This window comes from Vigna unguiculata, chromosome 4, assembly GCF_037176805.1.
Source record: "Vigna unguiculata cultivar grain cowpea cultivar isolate G323 ecotype 2 chromosome 4, ASM3717680v1, whole genome shotgun sequence".
NCBI classification, from domain to species: Eukaryota; Viridiplantae; Streptophyta; class Magnoliopsida; order Fabales; family Fabaceae; genus Vigna; species Vigna unguiculata.
In genome coordinates this window covers 35,730,252-35,742,196 of record NC_140795.1, presented here as the reverse complement: position 1 = coordinate 35,742,196, position 11,945 = coordinate 35,730,252, and the positions used below count along the sequence as shown (strand labels likewise).

Sequence of the window (11,945 nt, the reverse complement as noted above, 5' to 3'; positions counted from 1 at the left end):
GTGAAAGTAATTAATTGTGGTGAAAGTGTGATGATGATCAATTTGTTAATGTATACGAGCATTGTATGTATTTCACATAATTTCATGGGTCTTGTGAGAAGATTTTATGGTGGTGTTATTTGAATGTATGCATTGGACTATGGATTCAACTAAGGTGACATCTTGAAACTTTAATGATCATTTACACTCAAATGTAGGTTTGTGGTCATTAGACTATGTATGCATTGGACTATGGACTCTTGCACTTTGTGTTGTTGTGTTTTTTTCTTCTTTTGTGATGATCATCATTCTGGTGTAAGTATATGAAAATACAGGTTTAGAGACTTCTATGAAGAATGAGTGATTAGTATGTTTGATATAGGAATATTTTTGTAGGTTTGATGTTGTTATATAAATGATATATTTTTACAACTCTTGAAAGATGGTATTAATATACTTTTTATTCGATTAATCTACCTTTGAATATTATTACAAAATGTCTTTATCTTATTAATTTTATACTATTAAAATGGAATGTTACAAAAAGGGTTTATTTGTATTTTTTAATATTATTTATGAAATTTTTTGAAGATATTAGTTTTATAATATAATTTGAAATAAAATTTGTTATTATTATAATGGTTTGTAAAAAAAAATGAATTGAAATAAAGTATAAGTTTAAATTTTAGAACATTATTATAGTTATTGATCATAAATATTTTCTATTATAACAATTATATTTTTCAAAAAATTAATAATAAATCAACTTAAATCAACCTAAATCAACTCACTTTTAAATAACTCAAACATTTTGTGACCCAATTCAACCTACCACAAGTTGTTGGATTAGATAGATTGATTCACTAAAAAGACAATTTGTTCTTCTAACTTATTTTATATATTTATTGTTGGACAATGAAAGTATATCTAAACATTTTTATAAATATAGCCATTGAAAATTAAAGTCTCAATCTACATAATTTAACAAACAAATAAATTAAACATTCAAATTACTTAAATAAATTAAACATTCAAACTATTTAAAAATATAGTGAACAACATTCTGATCTTTAAAAAGAGCAAATTGTTGACCTACATATTTATAAGCAACAAAGAATTATAATAAAAGACTTATAAAAAATAAGTAAAAGAATAATAAAGGTTTCTTGTTACCTTCATTCGAATTCATTCGAACTCATTTAATTCCTAGGTCAAGTGAATCGAATTCAATTTGAACCACTTTTAAAAATTTAGAATTTTTTCCGATCCAATCCAACTCAAAACAGTGACGAGTTGGATTGACTTATATTTGAACCAATTGTGACATCTGTACTCCCTATTGACTATTGAGTATTAGACACAATGAGTTTGTATGTTTATCTGGATTATGCAAGTTTATTGCTATAGATAGATAAATGGAGTTGATTTGCCTCAAAACTCATTTCTGGGTGCTAAGACTTTGTGTAAACTGATTCACCCTTGCACAAACTTTCTATCGTGACCAATTCTACATTATTCTATATTGCATTAAACAACTCTTGCTTCCTAACTTCATGTTGTGCCATGTTGACATTTACTTGGAAAGTTACCATTGTTTGAGAAATTATGAACATCACAACTAAAAGTTTCAAGCTCACGCCTTGAATTGAACAGCAGCAATATTTCAAAGGATCAAAAAAGCCATGAATAAGATTTGCAACAATCAGGGCCATCAATCCCCAAAGTTGTATGCCATACATAAACAGCTAAAACCCTTTTCTGCTGCTTCTATTTGGAGGCCAGTGACCAGAAATTCAAAATAAATGAGGGAGAAGCAGCAAACCAACTCATAAATGCCATTGCCGTTGCTGTTTCAAACCTACTGCAATGGTTCTGTGCACAGTCATTCAAATCATTGCCAATCAAAACTGTGATACCAGCAGAAGCACAGGCTGCAGAAAATGTAAGTGTTGAAGTAATCTGCAGCAAAATTCCACATATAAGTGCCTATGCATTATTTTCATGAATTCCAGTACAGTATACCACATTACCAGAACAAATGAGCGAACAAATACATATTTCCAATAATAGGGTAGCTGAAAATTTAACTACAGCATCATCCCACTTTACTTAAGTGCAAATAATATATGTAAATAACTAAATAATTGGTTCCATAGCTAAAATGTATTTTGCTAATGCACAGTGTTATATCTTTATAGCATATTATATTAGTCTGATAGTTATGGTAGAAGTCTTACATTTTTATTTCCTTGAAATGATGCTTGTCCCTGGTTGAAGACAGACAACTATCATGTTTATGGTTATATTTTTAATGCACAATGACTGAACTTTTTCACTACCTTTACTGCTACCATGGTAACAACGGTCTTGGAAACTTAATCTACCCAGAGACAGTTTCTTTGCCAGAGTGTTTTCAAGACACTAGTGAGGATAGCACCAATTTTACAAAATCCAATTACACAAGCTAACAAAGTATTCCAGCATTGCCTTACCCCATCACCGATAGAGAATAACCGGACGATTCTAACATTTCGGTAGCCACGCCGTACTAAAATGGCATAGATATCAGCAACTGCCAAAGAGAGGCTCCACAAGCTTTGCAGGCTGACAGCAGCAACTAGGTAGCTGGAACAGCAAATACAACAAAATCAGTTATGCTATGTTGAAAATGTAGACTGTGAATGTAGATATCATCACATCCTAATGATCTCATTTTGATCTCCTTTGGAATATGACTTCCTACAATTCATATAATGCAGTCTTAGGATACTCTCCAATCTTATTTTAATCCAAATCTTATATTTAAGACTCCTGGTTAACACAGCGTACATAGTCTTCTTAATAAGTTGTTCCTCCCAAATAGATTAGAAAGCAAAGGCTTGAACAGATCAACAACTGTGTCTTCATCTGGAATAAAATTGCTAAAATCTGAACCTTACGGAACTGAGGTTGGGTACAAATATTCAACAAATTTTTCTTCAGTTATTCTATTTTATTCACTTTTCTCACTAGAGCCTCAATTGATTTTCCTTAGCATGACCAAACCACCTTAAGTGTGTGTAGACCATACTCCTCTCATCATGTGTTAGTCCAACTTTCTGGCAAATGTATTCCACCAGTTTTATCTCTTCTTGAAAGTCTACTCAACCAACATAGGCATGTAGCAGACCTCATAACAGAAAACTAGAGGAAATACCAACCATCTAGACAAATCAAAAGACAGTATATTTCGACTATTTAATAAAGGAGAAAATAGAAAATAAATGGTAACTAAATTCTTAGGGCTTGGATTGTTGACTTTGGAAGAATTTGGAAGAAGCATAGGTATCCCACCATTTTTATGAAGACTGAATTTTCTGTGGCTACTGAGTTACTCTAGATGAGGAGATATTGATCTGACATAAACTGAAGAAAAGATAACCAAAATTTGATTAAAGATGTTCATAAAAGAAACGGGTAGGAAAAATAAATGGCATGGTTTTTAATTCTAGGAAAATGGGAGATAGAGACCAAGAAAAACATTTAAGGAAGTTGTTAAGGAGAATCTCATGGAGAATAATATCTCAGAAGATTATTCTGAGATGAACAATTTCCAAATATCCCCTCTTTAGCATGAACCTGAGAACATAAAATCCCCATCAATTTCTTACTAAATTCATTACATTTGACGAAAGTAGAGAAACTCATCACCCCTTGTCTTTTTTAGCAAGAGCAAACTACGTTGACACCCTAAAGTTTTTTTCAGATTACTCCGATACCTCTCTTTTTCCTCTCCCTACAACAATCTCTTTAATTGTTTAAAAAGCATTAATTGAAAACATTCCGACCTTTACAAGGAAAGTTGTCATAAACGGTAAAAAACAAGAAGATTACATTCGATCAGAAAAAAAAAAAAAAAAACAACTTAAAAGGGTGTCTGCATAATTTACTTTTGTTGGCAAAAAGATACATGGATACTCCAAGTGAGACAAACACGGTAGATACCGAAAAATCACATAGATCATCAGTGTGGAATTGTTGTAGTTTAAATAGTAGTCTCTCCTTCAAGAACTCATGTCCACTTTCCAAAACCCAATTTTGAGAACACCCCATCAAAAAAAAAAAAACCTGACTTGTTGATTTTCAGCAACAATTACCACACATCCAATTAAGAAAGAAAGCAGCAAAAAAGGGAATAATAAACTCATCCCCACTTCACAAAACCCCATTAAATAAAAACCTGGCTTCTTGATTTTCAACAAGAATTACCACAGCCCCAATTAAGAAAGAAAGGAAATGAATTTACTAAGTGGAATAAGAAAGAAAAGGGGGGTAATTGAGTTAATTACCGGAAGGCAGTGACGGAAGGGAAATCGGATGTGGTGGCCATGACGGAGAGGGAAACGATGGCGAAGGAGAACTGAAGAAAGCGCAAGAGGAAGCCACCGAGGGTGCCGGGCATGCCCTGAGTATCCTTCAAAGTGTGTCTGGGAATTGCAATTGCATGGTCAGTCATGGGTGGGGCTTCGATTGGGTGAACTGAAGGGTGCACCATCGACATCGACATAGCAAAACGTGGAAGAACAAGAACACCAACCAAGAAAAAAGAAAAACAAAGAGTTTTTGGTTCCACAGGTTTTGCTTCGTTCCACCAAACGTTGGTGGTGGTACTACTGATGCTGGTGGAACTTTGACACGCTTTTGCTCTTTCATTTCATCACACTCCTTTTCCTTTTCACTTTTTTTTTTTTTTTTCCCGATAAGGTTTATTACTTTTTCACTTCGTAAAACCTTGAATTTGATCTTCAAACCTATTTACTCTCCTAATAAATATTAAAATTCTTTTGATTCATGCCATTAATTAATAACTATGCTAAAGTTTAACTTTAAACTTAATTTTACTTTATCAATAATTTGTATCCTCAATCTCAACGTAATCAAGACTTTCTTGAATTTTCTTTCTAATGAAAAAACTTTCACCCTACATTAGATCAGATTTCTTTTACTAATGATAGTTTGCAAAAAAATTTAGCAATTGGTAGTAAAATTTCCATCAATGATTCCATAAAATAATCGGATTGATGTAGGACTAAATATTTATATAAAACATTAATAGAAAACGTTAATTAAGAAAAGGAAAATGTTATTATCAATATAATTTTTTTAACAAACTTTAATCAATTTCAGTCGACTAAAATTATTATTTATATGATCGTACAAACAGTTACTGCATTTTTTTAAATATAAATTATTTAAAGTTCAAAAATAATAATTAAAAAAAAATAGAAAACAAAAGATGTATAAAGTTATACATATAAATAATATAAATTTTAGTTATTAAAATAAAAAATATAATTTAAATAGTATTATGGTTAATTATTTAAATTTGAAAAAAAACAGTTACAAAACTGGTAAGAAAGTAAATATATATAAAATAGTCACTTTTTTTAATTTTAAAAATAAATATAAATAATTTTTTCAAATTTGTAGATGATTTATTTTATTAAAGATACTTATTTTAGTTTAAAAACGATTAATTTAAAAAAATTAAATAAATAAAACAATCAAATCTAACAAAGCATTTATTTAAGAGGTAAAAATGATAAAATAATTATTTTAATTGAAAAAAAAAGTTATTTATTAAAGAGTAAAAGTGAGTCAACTCGACTCACACAGGTTGGCTGGTTGGCTCACCACAAGCCGGTACTACAAAAAAAAAATCATAATTACATAAGAATAATTACATACAAATTTAAATCAATATGTAAATTAGACTTTACATACGGATATTATGTATGAATTAGTATCCGTATGTAAAATAAAAGGTTTAATTACTCGTAAGGTACCCAGTTTGGGTCAAGGGTGTCAATTTGGTACCCGGCGAAAAAAAGGTTTCAATTTGGTACCCAAGTTATTTTAAGTACATCAATCAGGTACATTTTCATTGACGTTGTTAGAGTCATTAACGTTGACGAGTGAACAGGGTCTGTTGACACAAATATTTGACACGTGGTATGGCACTTATTTCTGACGTGGTATTTTCAAAATAACTAATAAATGAATTTGCGTTTGAATTAAAAAAGAAAAGCATTTGAAGTTGTTAAGTTTGGAAAGACGAAAAGGTGAGTGAGAAGTGAGAAGGAGTGGAGGAAGAAGCGATCGGGGTTTCTGCAAAATCGAAGGGCGAATTGATCGGAGAAGGTGAAATCTTCGGAGAAGGTGAAATCGTTCGGAGCAGGCGATCAAAGGTACGTTTTTTTGAGACCCCTGTTCTTCGTTCTCATCAGGGCATGGATTTAGGGTTTTTTTATGCGAATGCGTTTGCTTTGAAATTGGTGTGTTGGTATGCTTTAGTGTGTTATTTTTATACGCTTTTGTCAGTTGAATGTGCTTTTTCAGTAATGCGGTTGGGTGTGTATTTGTTTATTCGATTTTGTGGTCCACCGTTTGTGTGAAAGTGACGGTGTTTGTCGGTGTTTCAGTAATGTGGTCCCCCATTTTAAATTGTATGTCGGTGTGTATGTGGTATTGATTGTAAATTTGGTATTATTGTTTGGGCAATTTTATAGATTACAGATGGACGACCACTTTGAAGTTGTCTTCCACCATGGAGGAAAGTTTATAAATGATGGGTCACTAAAATACGTGGGTGAGAGCAATACCCTGACATGTGACCCAGATAGGTGGAGCTACTTCGAAATAATGTCCATTCTGAAGGAAATGGGATATGTGAACGTCAAAGAGATGTGGTATTCAATGGGCGGAGGTTCGGTGTTGGATGGAAGGTTAGAGTTGCTAAGTGATGATAAAGGGGCATGCCATATGGTGAATATTGCCATACTCAATGGCCAAGTGCATCTTTTTGTTGTACACATGGTATCTGAACCTCAGATAGTTCATTTGTTGGAGTATGGTGGTAATGAGGTTGCAGCTGATGAAGGAGTTGATGTGGAAGATGCTGTAGAGGTAGGAGAAGACTGTGGAGTTGGAGCTGCTGCAGTGGTAGGAGATGATGGTGGAGTTGGAGCTGCTGCAGAGGTAGGAGAAGTTGTTGGAGTTGGACCTTCTGTAGAGGTAGATGGTGGTGTTGGGATTGGATCTGCTCCAGTAGTTAATGTAGATGTTGGGATAGGAGGTGGTGCAGCTGTTGGAGAGGATGGTGGAATTGGAGCTGCTGCAGAGGTGAGAGAGGATGATGGTGGAATTAGAGCTGCTACAAAGGTGGGAGAGGATGATGGTGGCGCAGAGGTTGATGGTGGTGCAGAGGTTGAGGTAGAAGGTGAGGATAATTCTGCTGTAGAAGTTGGGTTGGATGGTGGTGCAGAGGTGTCCGAGGATGAATCATCTGAGGGCAGTAGTGCGAGCGATGAAGATTTTGATGTTCATAGTTGGAATGAATCTGAGGAGGAGTTATTTGCTGTTGAAGGAGATGATGGTCTGTTTGATGTACCTATTGGAGGAGATGATGCATCTGAAGATGAACTTTTTGAAGTCAGATTTAAAGAAGGTAAGGTTGGTGGAGTGAGAGGGTCATCATCCCAAAAGCCCAACCTTAAACAAATGGACCAAAGAGGATTCTCTGATACAGAATGGCAATCTGAAACATTAGATAGTGATACAAGTGATGAAGATAGAGATAGATATGGGAGTTTTAGATAGTGATACTTTGACAGGGACTGCTCCTAGCATTGCAAGAATTGTTACCTGGTGTGGACCAAAGGTTTTGCGTGAGGCACATCTATTCTAATTTCAGGAAGAAATTTCCTGGAAAAAATCTGAAGTTGTTGTTATGGAAAGCAGCCTACTGCACACATCCCCAAGCATGGGAGGCAGTCATGAGGGAAATTAAAGAAGTTAATGTAGACGCATTCAAACACTTGTTAGCCATCCCACCAAGGTATGTTGTACTAATTCCTGCAGTACATTGTATATATTGTGAACTGTTTTTGAAGTCAATTTTTTTTTTCAATGTAGGTTTTGGTCTAGGTCCAGATTTACAGCCACACCTGCATGTGATACACTGGTGAATAATATGTCTGAGGGGTTTAACAATACAATTCTGGATGCAAGGAGCAAACCAATAATCAGTATGATGGAAGAAATTCGGATTTATCTCATGAAGAGATGGGCAAGCAATAGAAAGAAGATTAGTACATTTGAAGGGACAATCTGCCCACGAATTAAGAAGAGAATGGAAGAGGAGGCAAAGAAGACTAAATATTGGCTTCCAAGGTAATAGTCGTACATTACTGTGATAATGATACAATTCATTTTGAAATGTGAATTCACTTTATTTTTTTGCACTCATAAAAGCTGGTCAGGACAAAGATTGTTTGAGGTGAGTCATAGGTCAATGATTGAAGAACAATTTGTGGTTGACATTGACAAACAAGAATGCAGCTGTAGAAAGTGGACCATAACAGCAATCCCATGCTGCCATGCGCTGACTACTATTAGATTTTTAAATCTGAATGCTGAAGACTTCCTTCCACATTGGTTTCTTACATCTACCTATGAAGAGACATATTTGTCACTCATATACCCTGTCAACGGACCTCATCTATGGGAGATGACTGCTGCGAATGATGTTTTGCCTCCAACAAAGAGGGTCCTGCCAGGAAGACCAAAAAAGAAAAGAAGATTGAAGGCTTGGGAATTGAGGAAGGATGACACTCAACTAAGACAAGGTGGTACCTGTAAAAAATGTGGGTTATGTAGAGAAATTGGCCACAAAAGAACAAGCTGCCCACATGTTCCTCCTGCACCAGCAGAAACTGCTCCATCTGGAACACAACAAAACACACTTGTAGACCCTACTCAACCAAGTCAGAGCACTCCACAAACTGAGCATACTCAACCAAGTCAGCCTACTCCACCAACTCAGTCTACTCAACCAAGTCAGACTACACAAGTCTCACAGCCACACAATGCCACTCTTCCAACACAAGTAAGTCAGACTACACAAGTCCATCAAATGCAGTCTACTACAACAGCAACCTACAGAGAAAAATTGTCGTTCAGGAGGGGCCCAATACTGAATCCGTGATGTTGTGTTTTGGAAGATCAAATTGCTGTTGTGTTTTGGAAGATCAGGAGAGAAAAATTGTTGTTGTGTTTTGGAAGATCAAATTGGAAAAAACTTTTGTAATCTGGTGGTGTATTTTGTAATCTGGTGGTGTATTTTGGTTTGTTTTTTGAGAAGCATTTTGTATATTGAACATCCACTTGGTACGAACATCAATTACCAACTTTTGATTAAGCAGAACAATATTCAATGAATATAATATTGGGTTATTATGCACAGGTTGTCTTATTATTACTGGATGGAAATGTTTTTGGCTTATTATGCACAGGTTGTCTTATTATTGCTGGATGAATATGGTAATCCAGTTTGTGTGCTTACATGGTGTAGTTTTTTGTGGTTTCATTACAAGGCTATATATGATTGGTGGATGAATATGATGCTCCAGTTTGTATGCCTTCATTCCAAATATAATTCAAATAAAGTGACAAGAAAATTTACTCCAAAGTTATTTTCATTCCATAATCAAAATCCATTAGAATAACATAACGTAAATACAAACATTCTAACCCATGAAACTGCATCCACACCCACTGTACTTCATCCAGGTTACAACAAAATCAAAAAATTTTGCTCAACTTACAAACTAATATAACGTTCACCAGTCCCAAAAAACATATTACCCATGTTAAAAACCTAATCCTTTTTTCAGACACCATAACTGATTTTTCAAGAGCATATATTTTTCTCCTTTGTCTTCCTATGGTTGCATCTCTTTCATCCCCATTGTCTTCGTTGAACCACTTGAAATAATTGCATCCTTTAGATTCTTCATTGGCACCACTGAGCTGGTTAAAGGAAATTAAACCCACAAAAATGCTTAACACCAACAAACATTATGGAAACCACAAATTTAAACAATAATTAATACCTTGTAGTTAGGGCACCCAAGAAATTGCTTTCCAAAATTCTTTACTGTTTTAGCAACTCTCAACACTGCAACCTCCCCACAATAGCACATTGGGGTTCCACCCGCACTCCTATACGAAACAGTAGGGGAGGACACACTATTTTTTTTGTGATGCCCACAAAGAACACGCACAACCCTCACTGCGAGACATTGAAGAATTGATTGGAAGAAGAAGACACACAACAAGGAGCAACCTCTTGAGCTCTAAACCTGCGACATAATGGAGCGGAAGAAGAAGATCAGACATTGACGAATTGATTGGAAGAAGAAGACACAAATCAAGAAGCCATTTCTTAAACTCTGAACCTGCAATGGAATGGAGAGGAAGAAGAAGATGATATGGTACTATTAAGAGTTAGGGCAAATTTATACATCACCTTTCGTTATAACACCATTACACACTATACAATTATTTTTTTTACACGTATTCTTCTTTCAATGACACGTATCTGTTATAAATTGCCACGTCACCAAGATTTTAACGCCGTTTCTGACAATCTAACGGGATGTACCTGATTGATGCACTTAAAATAACTTGGGTACCAAATTGAAACCTTTTTTTTGCCGGGTACCAAATTGACACCCTTGACCCAAACTGGGTACCTTACGAGTAATTAAACCAAAATAAAATTACATACATGTATTTTTGGTATGTAATGAAGGAGAAAGAGTATTTTGTGAAGGATAAATTTCGTATGTAAGAATACATGAATTTGTATATAAACAAAGACATACATTACATATAAATTTTATATACAGATTTTAAATAATAAAATATTAAAAAATTAAATTTGGAAAATATCTTTCTTTTAACATTGAAACCCTTTTTCTCGTGCTCATTCTACAATAATTTCTTTCGCGCTCTCGCAACCATTGAACTTTAGTTGAAGGAGATGAAGCTTGGTTGCAATGGTTCATTTTTTTCTTTTTTTTACTATGTAGAGGTACGTGAGTCAAACCCAATCTCAATTTCGAAGATCTGTTTATGTCAAACAATGTTGTTGTTCTTTATTTGTATCAATCTGAAATTGTTATTCATAAGTTGTATCAATAGTTATGGAAATCGCCAATTTCCAAACCTAGGGCGTTGGTATCTCTACCTATTTGATGATTGGACACAACAAATTCCTCTAATGAGCACATCTCTTGCAGAAACAAGGTTAATCCACCAATAAGTCTGTTATTCCTAGGGTCCAAAGGGTTCGATTCTTAAAGGTACCGTATGTCGTTCCTCTAATGTAAAATCCATTTCGGATTTTCACTTTCCATATAAATTCTTGTTCTTGACTTCTAATGCCAGATAACATTTTGTGGTTCAGGGAAAAAATCAAGATTGACATCCACCGGACCAAGGCAAAGTGGAAGGGCAAGTATGGCAAGATTTGAACTCTGCTGAACTCGACTTGGCTCACTTTATGGTGTGAGCCAGAAATTTTGCAACTCGACGCAACCCACCACAGGTTGGTGGATTAAGTGGATTGGCTTACCAACCCACATAAAAAATATTTTTTATTTATTTTTAAGTATTCAAATATTTAAATAATTTTTTAAGCAACTCATGAGATGACAATCATAGTAAAATCAAGAACTAATGTCTTCATCATGCTCACTACCAATATATGATGAATTGTTTTCAAGAAAGTATCCATATAGTCCAAAAAACATGACTAATATTACACATTTTCTGTCATACTATTCAACAAAATATAAATAAAAAAACTACACATTTTTGTCATGCTAATTTAGAAAAAATTGTTTATAAAACGGTTGTTTGAATAATTTACTATAAAGATTATAGTTAAAAATTAAAGTATGAAGATTAATTTACTATAAAGGGCCTTTGTATATACTAGCAAAAACATAGGCGCGATAGAGCTTGTGTATTCAACTTTTTAATTTTTATAGAAATTTGAATTAAGATTAATAAAAATATAATTAATTTTTAAAATAATTATTAAATGTAAAATTAAAAAAATAAAATATGTGCACAAAAAT

At 34.0% G+C, this 11,945-nt stretch overlaps 2 protein-coding genes across 2 annotated transcripts; one reads left to right on the top strand and one right to left on the bottom strand.

Moving 5' to 3' along the window:
* Nucleotides 1-1,598: 1,598 nt before the first annotated feature.
* LOC114180994 (CASP-like protein 5A2) lies at nt 1,599-4,659 on the bottom strand. Its single transcript, XM_028067301.2, has 3 exons — nt 4,308-4,659; nt 2,472-2,604; nt 1,599-1,938 (listed from the first exon to the last, which is right to left on the bottom strand). The coding sequence occupies exons 1-3, from the start codon at nt 4,523-4,525 to the stop codon at nt 1,747-1,749; spliced, it is 543 nt and encodes a 180-aa protein (XP_027923102.1). The 5' UTR covers nt 4,526-4,659; the 3' UTR covers nt 1,599-1,746.
* Nucleotides 4,660-7,793: 3,134 nt separating this feature from the next.
* LOC146887092 (uncharacterized) lies at nt 7,794-9,004 on the top strand. The gene is made up of 3 exons (XM_085672015.1): nt 7,794-7,855; nt 7,933-8,190; nt 8,272-9,004. Exons 1-3 carry the CDS (start codon nt 7,794-7,796, stop codon nt 9,002-9,004), a joined length of 1,053 nt encoding a protein of 350 aa, XP_085528141.1.
* Nucleotides 9,005-11,945: the final 2,941 nt, after the last annotated feature.

What these genes read in the sequence shown, in the direction of transcription:
- LOC146887092 (XM_085672015.1), top strand. Translation starts at nt 7,794, where the DNA reads ATGAGGGAAATTAAAGAAGTTAATGTAGACGCATTCAAACACTTGTTA. An exon ending in TTGTTAGCCATCCCACCAAG is followed by an intron (nt 7,856 to 7,932) that starts GTATGTTGTACT and finishes TTTTCAATGTAG; the next exon opens with GTTTTGGTCTAGGTCCAGAT. An exon ending in ACTAAATATTGGCTTCCAAG is followed by an intron (nt 8,191 to 8,271) that starts GTAATAGTCGTA and finishes CACTCATAAAAG; the next exon opens with CTGGTCAGGACAAAGATTGT.
- LOC114180994 (XM_028067301.2), bottom strand. Translation starts at nt 4,525, where the DNA reads ATGTCGATGTCGATGGTGCACCCTTCAGTTCACCCAATCGAAGCCCCA. An exon ending in CCTTCCGTCACTGCCTTCCG is followed by an intron (nt 2,605 to 4,307) that starts GTAATTAACTCA and finishes TTGCTGTTCCAG; the next exon opens with CTACCTAGTTGCTGCTGTCA. An exon ending in TATTCTCTATCGGTGATGGG is followed by an intron (nt 1,939 to 2,471) that starts GTAAGGCAATGC and finishes ATTTTGCTGCAG; the next exon opens with ATTACTTCAACACTTACATT.